The following is an 8,151-nucleotide window of genomic DNA, read 5'->3' on the forward strand; positions in this document are numbered from 1 at the left end:
TGTGATGGACCACTAGCTGGAGCCCAGTCAAATTCCTCAGAAGAGTCCAGGGATGAGCCTACCCCTTCAAGGCTTTTGTGCAAGCCCCCATTGCCTGGAGAGGCACAAAAATCCACCCAGAGCGATGGACTGGCATCAAGGACCCTGTCAAAGTGTTTAGGATTCCGCTAAGCGGATCTCCCATGGTCATGGCGGGTTTTTTATTTTTCAACATTCGGGGTTTTTTTTATCCTAAAAAGCGTCGGGCATCATGTTATTTTATGCACTTCGGCTGCCCTAGAGTTCGTCGGTTGTCGGGTTGTTTATTTATGCAGTTCGTCTACCCTAACATTCGGCGGAGGTCGGGTAAAAGTTTTCATTACTGATGCGGTTCTTTGGCCCTCACGTGGTACACTGTCATTATGAGCCGAGACGGCTGATGTGTTTCAAAAAGGGGGGGCGGTGAGGCAGAGACAGTGTGGGGGTAGAGACAGTGCTGTTTCAGGAACAGTACGTGGCCCAGTGGTCACGAAAACCATCCGGGAAGCTTGGGAATGGGCTAGAGGGTTCGAGAAAGGGGACATGGCCGGGGCGGAGTGAGGTCCACAACGGGAATAAAAGGATGCGAGACGCAAGGTTTGGGGCTGCCATGGGATCAGGTCGACTGTCTTCACGCCATTGCTGTCTTCACATCGCTATCTTCGCGTCGTCGCTTTCTTCATGTCATCGCTACTTGCGTGCTATCCCTGGTCCAAGTTAGCTGTGCTTTCCCTGTCCACGTTCAAGTTACCTGCATGAAGCACCCTAAATAATAAATAAATAAAACTCTACAGTTCAAGTTGTCCGAGTCATTACACTTAACCTAAACTTCACTAGTATCACATGACGTTATGATCCCTCTACAAAATCCAACCAACCTAAGGTATCGTGATGACATGATCTCCATTTGGTCCCTCGACATCTCGTGACATCATCACCCTGCCTCCTCACAACATCACCCCATCCTGGCGTGACATTGATACGCCTCTCAACACCCCTGCATCTCTGATCCCATCAACCCCTTCACCTCATCCAAAACTCGCGTGATGTCATCGTGATGCATTAAAGACAGGCGCACACACATGAACAAGCGTATTATTTCTAGATTACTCAAGTGTGATTATATTTCTTCTTGGTTCTTTCGGTAAAGTCACGTAGAAGGGAAGTAATAAAATAATAAAAATAAAACATAATAAAATAATTCTCACGACGTTTCGGCTACAACACAAGCAGCCGTCTTCCTTACGTGTCATAGCAATGCAGATGAACGCCAAAAGAATAATCTAAGAATCCTGTAATTATGTGTATGGTTAATGTGGTATAACTTCCACCAGTCAATTCAACAAACCAGATACTTTATTTGTACTCCAATTTGTATTTACACCAAGCCAAAATCGCATCGCCCTAAATCAGCTGTCGTCCCACAATAACACATGATGTTCCATTCCCTACTAAACTATGACAACGGAAGCAATTTAACTCATGCTACCTCGGCCTCATCTTAATATTTCAGATTCAATCAATAACTTCTCAAGTGATATAAATGGCACTTTATGATCCAGTATGCATGCTGTATTTATTGCCACTTTCTTTCGTCACCAAATATAAAGATAACTGCCTAACTACTGGTATTCATGCAAAATGGAGTCAGTCATAGATGATGACATGTATAGCAATGTGACCACACAAACTCACTACATTGAAACACCCATCCTATCCTCACATGCCCAGTCCCATATTAAAACTAAATACCCGTAGCAAGAAACTGTAATTCTAGGGTTAGTGGTAGCATTGATGTAAAGAGCTTTACTCCTGTGGCTGACTGAATGCAGCAATTGTGGCATTGGCTCCGCTGTTGACACGCTGCTCTCCATTGGCGAGCTTTGGGGCTTCACGGTACACGCTCATGACCTGCGGGAGAAACAGAGAATGTGTGGTGTTTAAACGTCAGTACCTACAGATAAACAAATATGATAGCAATCATACCTGGCCAATACCAGCCTGATTCCTTATGCCAATCCCACCTTTGCATTGTGATCGATCAAGATAAAGTTGTCATCATCACACCTTGCCATCGCTTCTCATATTGTAGTTAATACCTAGACCCCCAAGTTTTACGATGATCTTGCTCCAACTTCTGGTTTACAATTTTTCCTTTTGATTGCAAACCACTGGAGCCCACTTTCAATGCCTGTCTTGGTAACAGACCATTATCATCAATCTAATTAGAAGATTGTAAGCCAGTTGAGCTTTACATTGATATTGACAACATTGACAATTATATTGACATGTACAAGAGTTATAGCAATAATTACATTGACAGTTACATGATTTTGGCCGTTGTTTTGACCCTAATATTTAGAGTAGAACGTCGATTATCTTCTCTCTTTGATGACACAATCTTTTGAGTTGTAAGGTATGTTGCATTTATAGACTTGGCTAATTAGTCTCAGCTATTGAATAATATTTTAAAATAGACCCATATAGCAGATTTGCTTCACGTGTATGCAGTTGTTAATCACATATGCATATCCCCTGAAATGTTCAAATTGTTTATACATTAGCAGTATGTACTCTCCACATCACCGCAAAATAATTGGAACTATACTGCATATAGTTTATGGCAATGATATTTCTACAGTATTACATGTTAATAGTGACAGCCTTATGATGTTAACAACTTGGACAGTGGCAGCCTAAACACTCACGTTGCTGATCCAGGAGTTGTAGGCTGACACACGGGTGAACACGGTGGGCTTGCGAATCGCGTTGCAGCCCAGAGATGAGACGTAGCTGGTGATTCCCTGCACCACCCAGGCATTGTCCGACCGCTGGCAGTTCAGTGGGCCACCTCCATCACCCTGTGGTGCATAGCAGAGTACAGCAATGCCTCACGTTAACATTGGATCAAGAAGAATTGGATTATGGGAGTGGGTGGCTGTGATAGCAAATGCCACCATGCCTCTCCAAACTTGTGTGTCTTTGCTAGCATGCGTTTGGCTTTGTAAGAGTGTGGGCATCGAGCTCCTGTCCAAAAGTTTTGAGCTCCTGTAGTAACAGGTGTCTGCGTGAGCCAACACTCGTCAAGTGTGCTTCAGAGCCATGGTGCTAAGTAACAGAGAGATATCGCAGAATGCCAAGGCCTGATCCCTCCCGTCCCCCAACTCTACTATGCTGCCTTTGTTTTTTCCATGCACATGGCACGATTTGGGAGGGACATGTTGGCTACAGTATTAGTTTATCTACCATATTTAATTCATGTCATCCTCTTAATATCTGGATTTTATTTTGAGTAACTCTCTTAATGTACGTGAATAAAACCGTCAAATTTGAATTTACTATTAGTTATACAAAAAAACTGCAACTAAATTGTAAATAATTAGATATATAGGTAGATTTATTGACGAATGTGTGGAGCTTGTAGTCATTTATGCTTGTGCACCACTACCAACATAGCATCGCCAAATAACTGGGTTATTGAATGTTGATGCGGAGGGTGCATAGTAAATATTTGAAAAATGCAAGTATAGCAAACTACCGTTATGGCCTTCCTCAAATATTCCCATTGGAAATTTTACTTAATGAATTGAAGCGGGTTGGCTATCGTTGCGCTCCGTACGCACATAGCACGCAGAGCGGGTGCTGCCCCCCGCGCAGATCACGCTGCTCTTCAGGCTGCTCCCCCACCAGCTGGCCTGGCTGCACGTCGCGTAGTCCACCACGGGCAGGCTGGCTTGCTGCAGCTCGCTGGGGAAGGGGCCGCTGGCTGCTCACGCGCACAGACAACGTGGAGATGAAGAGCGTTGGTGAAAGCATCGGGGTTTGGTGGCGTTAACAGGCACTCCCCTATCGAACCGTCCATCTCTCCGTGCTCAAAAGGGAAAAGCCACATAGCAACACCGCCACCCTACTGACAGACTACTTCCCACTGTTGACTCTATGCAGAGTTGTGTTCATTGTGTCAACCCTAGAAAGATTAAGGGCCGAGTCAAACTGCAGGGGCAATTCAAACGTTGGATTTTAAGCACTCCCCAAAACTCTATCTCCTCTTGTTTCATTGACAGGGAGTGAACGTTACTTACTGGAAAGGGATCCCCAGCCCGTGACGTAGCACGGGTAGTTGTTGGGCAGGATCTGGTTGGCGCTGGGCAGGCAGGCCGGGCGCACCTTGCTGGAGAGAGCCACGGGCGACGCAATCTTGAACATGGCGATGTCGTACCTGTGGGGGATCGAGACAGGGGCAGTCGTGATGTGACGCTCAACACCGAACATACAACAAGCAATAGGGATTCAGCGCTGTGCACAGGAGAACTCCCCTTAACCCGGGTGATGTGGGGGATATATTTCGTGGAGTTATCCATGATTTGACTCTGCACTTATTTGTGGGGACAGATTCATGAATAATGGGAAGAATAGGACCACAGGTAATAAGACGTATTGTGGACAATACAGCTTCTGTAGATAATGGAGCCATGAGTAATAGGGTCAAATACATGAGTTCTACTGTATGTTGTAGTTATTGTATCGTAAGCATTGTATGAGATGAAGCAATAGCATTGTGTCTCAACTGTCTGTATCTTTTCAAACACAGAATGGGCATGGCCTGGAAGCAGTGCGTAAGCACAAATCAAGACATCTCATCGCCTTGTCATTAACACTGCCTTATAACACTAAATGTTACTTCTGAAGAAAAATTATTCTTCAAAAGTAACATTTAGTGTTATATAATTCATCATTGCCTGACATTCCAATTATACTTTGTTTTACTGAAAGGCAGTGTCAGTGACGTGCTTCGAGAGGGAAAATAAATGTCTGTCTCTTTGCGTCTTTGTAGAATGTATCTGTACATGTTTGTATATATATGGATATGTATCTGTCTATTGCAACTCGTAATGTCATAGTGTCACGGAAACAGTGCGCCCGTGTGCAGTCTCACCCATTGGCCGGGATGCTGGGATTCCAGTAGCTATGCCAGGCGATCAGGCTCAATGCAGGTGTGACTTGCCCAGACTCGGTTGTGGACACACTGTGTTTTCCCAGCACCACCCTGTAGCTGTAGCCACTCCTGCACGTTGTGGTGAATGTGGGGAGATAACAGAGCGACGGGCGGTCGTAATCACTTACACCTGTAAACATTGCAGTGAGGAATTAATAAACAGAAATGGTGCGAGTTACATCATGGTATTTTCACTGCCACATTGCTGCATCGTGTAAATGTCATTGATAGAGGCCGCCTCCTTGCTCCCAAGATACATTGCTCAAACTTTGGTGTCCACAATGTGGTACAGGAAAATACTCTACAACACCTGGGACCCGGTGCAGTTGCACCGCCTGCACACACAAAAGCGACGCCACTGGTGCCGTGACTCACGTGTAGCAGCTCGCAGAGGTGAGCACCCATTGACTATCAATGAGGGTTCCTCCGCAGTAGTTGACCCATCTTCCTCCAGAGTACCTCTGCACGAGCGCCTGCAATGCACACGCAGAAAAGTGGTGGTAGTTACGGTTTTTTCTCCAATTTCTAAATCTTGCAATACAGTACTAACTCAGCCCTTTCGTCAATCCACTGACCATTTGACCAGGCCTCACAATCCTAGTCACAGCTGGTTGTGAAGGGGTGGAATCTGGGACTGGTATGGATTTCACTCCCTACTAATATTAGCAGTCGCTGGGAATGTAAAACATGTAGCATGGTTCGTTGCACGGTGCATAAATCACTGCGCTTCCACTATCCCATTATAATCACTGATTCAATGTCATTGAGAAGAGTGGAAGATCTGAACATTTCATGATGCACACATGCAGCCGTTTTGCCAGTGCACTGCTGGATGATGTCCTCCACGTGGCATTTAGAACAATGGATGCTGCTGCACTGTGATCGACTGACAATGCATCGTGTGGCTGTGATGGCTGTTATTCAGCCTCTGGCTTTACCTGCCAAGGCCAGGAGTTAGCGCGAGCCTCCACGCCGTTCACCACGCGGATCTGGGAATACGCTGCAATCCCACAGCTCTGAGCAGACACCTCAGCTGTGAGAAATAAAAGGACACGCGATACAAAAACAAAGATCCCCGTATAGCCTTAACGAAATGTTGGGGCAAGTGCAGTTAATGAGCACCTATGAAGACCGGTTGCGGCACACGAAGGGGTGGGTAGCCAGCACCACGCCCAACCGCATTTGTTTTCCGAGTGGCGATGTTTACACATTGTGGCAGGTACTCATTTGTGGTTGACTCGACCTAGGCGAGGCCCAAGCCCGACCTTGATAATCGTCACTGGTGTTGGTCGTGAGCGGTCATTGAACTCGGGTCGCCGGGTTAGTATCACAGGACGCTAAGCGCTCCACTACCTCTCCCATGTGCATACACACTATAGTACACACACAATAATTGTGATGTGTTTTTGGGTTGGTCCTTATGCATTTTGTGTCATGTTTTATTCCATGTACTAGCAACCTCTTCTATAACTAAGTCCAGTTCCTGAAGAAGCTAGAGTGATCACTCTACTAAAATAAATGTGTGCATGGCAATCACTCACCACCAACCAGCAGAGCAGCGCAGACGAGAAAGGCGAGCATGGCTGATCGAAGAACTGGAGTTGATTGAAGACTTGGAGCGTCTTGTGCACCAGTGTTTCCTTTCCACTGCCGTGTCTCACTTTGGGCCGTCTTGGTTTTTATACAGAATCTGCTGTCCACGTGAACCCTCAGATTGCAATCAGAATACTTCCCTATCTGCAAAACTGTCCAAATCAAGTTGGCATGCAAATTACAAATTCAGATATTTTTTTTTCAACATGAAAATTAGGTGTTCTTTTTCTGTATTGGTGAGCAGTAAGGGATATATTGTTTATCCTGCTGACAATACCAAACCAAATTTAAGGACAGATTTTTGTATCGGTTAGGTTATAGTGCGATACGTGGAGCTGACCGATGGTTGACAGATCTGGTCACTCCCATAAATGAGCTCCTTAGGCATGTAAGGCTGCGTTGGCTGGATTATGAAGCCCACATGCCCATCCACTACATACCCAAGCAACTTCTGCTTGGCTGGATAGAGGAGGCTAAAAGAGCATGGCACGGGTAGATAAATTATGGACTAATACTGTATAGGAGGATGTAGAGCTGATCAGACTAGCCGATGACTGCGGAGGAGGCTCATGAGGGACACGACTGGAGAGTTGGAGGCAGTTGCCCTCCAACAACAATGGAGGTCAGAGGAGTGTCGCCCAAAGCAACGAGTGGAGCGCGAGGTGGACAACGAGATGCATGCGGCATTGTGAGCATTTGTGTTTTGCTGCTGTGTGTGTTGAGTGTGTTACATTATTATACAAAAACACACACACAAAACATACACGGTAAATAAATCGTTCTCATAGTCGTTGCCTTCACAAATTCCAACCGATGTAAACACTGCTAGATTTGAAGCTTTCGTGACTGCAAGGATTTTTCGAAACAACTTAAGAGTACGATGTAATACTCTCCTGGCATTACTTTTCAACGCGGAAATTATCATCGTAGCAGTGTGTATTGTCAAAACATCACCCCCGTGTTTTGTAGAACTGACTTAATTTTGTAAACCGTGTGTAAACGAAACACGCGTTCGACTAACACACGTTGGGCAGGGTTTTCCTCTATTTAGTATTTTTTCCGGGCTTAAAAAAGCTGTGTTGGAAAGTTCCATATATACCAGAAGTGGTATCATTCTTGAAAAACTACCATCAATCTTTAAAAAGTTCACAGTCGATATCAGATGGTGGCAAACTCAAAATCCTGGTTGGTGGCTGATTGAGCTAATTATCTCCTCTCTGGTTGATAAAATGAGTACCACGAGACTGGTAGATTCATTGAGCGACTGGTGAGATGGATTTACAGGACCGTGTGTAGAAGCGGTCACCAATTGAGGTAAACATTACCAGACACTTGTTTAAGCTGGGAGATACGTCGGCTTGGCACCCAGAGGTCGGCGACCCAGGGATAGACCTGAAACCTAATTCCAGATGGTGGTGATGATGATAATGAAAATGTTAAATTGGACTTTGACGGTTATGTGTAGAGTCAGCTGTGTGACATTTAGGTGATCTAGCAGAAAGTAGCAAGCATTGTGAGCTGCGGTGGCATTAACGGAATTGACC

General features: G+C 45.3%; 1 protein-coding gene across 1 annotated transcript; it reads right to left on the bottom strand.

Moving 5' to 3' along the window:
- Positions 1–1,329: 1,329 nt before the first annotated feature.
- Positions 1,330–6,649, bottom strand: LOC144931314 (chymotrypsin-like elastase family member 2A). The gene is made up of 8 exons (XM_078855116.1): positions 6,556–6,649; positions 5,953–6,047; positions 5,390–5,487; positions 4,955–5,083; positions 4,101–4,237; positions 3,642–3,784; positions 2,727–2,879; positions 1,330–1,929 (listed from the first exon to the last, which is right to left on the bottom strand). The coding sequence occupies exons 1-8, from the start codon at positions 6,593–6,595 to the stop codon at positions 1,825–1,827; spliced, it is 900 nt and encodes a 299-aa protein (XP_078711242.1). The 5' UTR covers positions 6,596–6,649; the 3' UTR covers positions 1,330–1,824.
- Between the last annotated feature and the right edge of the window lie 1,502 nt (positions 6,650–8,151).

This window comes from Lampetra fluviatilis, chromosome 4 (assembly GCF_964198595.1).
Source record: "Lampetra fluviatilis chromosome 4, kcLamFluv1.1, whole genome shotgun sequence".
Lineage (NCBI taxonomy): Eukaryota > Metazoa > Chordata > Hyperoartia > Petromyzontiformes > Petromyzontidae > Lampetra > Lampetra fluviatilis.

Coding starts and splice junctions, on each gene's coding strand:
- LOC144931314 (XM_078855116.1), bottom strand. CDS start 6,595: ATGCTCGCCTTTCTCGTCTGCGCTGCTCTGCTGGTTGGTG. Junction 4,238..4,954: donor CCCAGCATCCCGGCCAATGG/GTGAGACTGCAC, acceptor GATCCCCCACAG/GTACGACATCGCCATGTTCA. Junction 2,880..3,641: donor GCACCCGCTCTGCGTGCTAT/GTGCGTACGGAG, acceptor TATGCACCACAG/GGTGATGGAGGTGGCCCACT.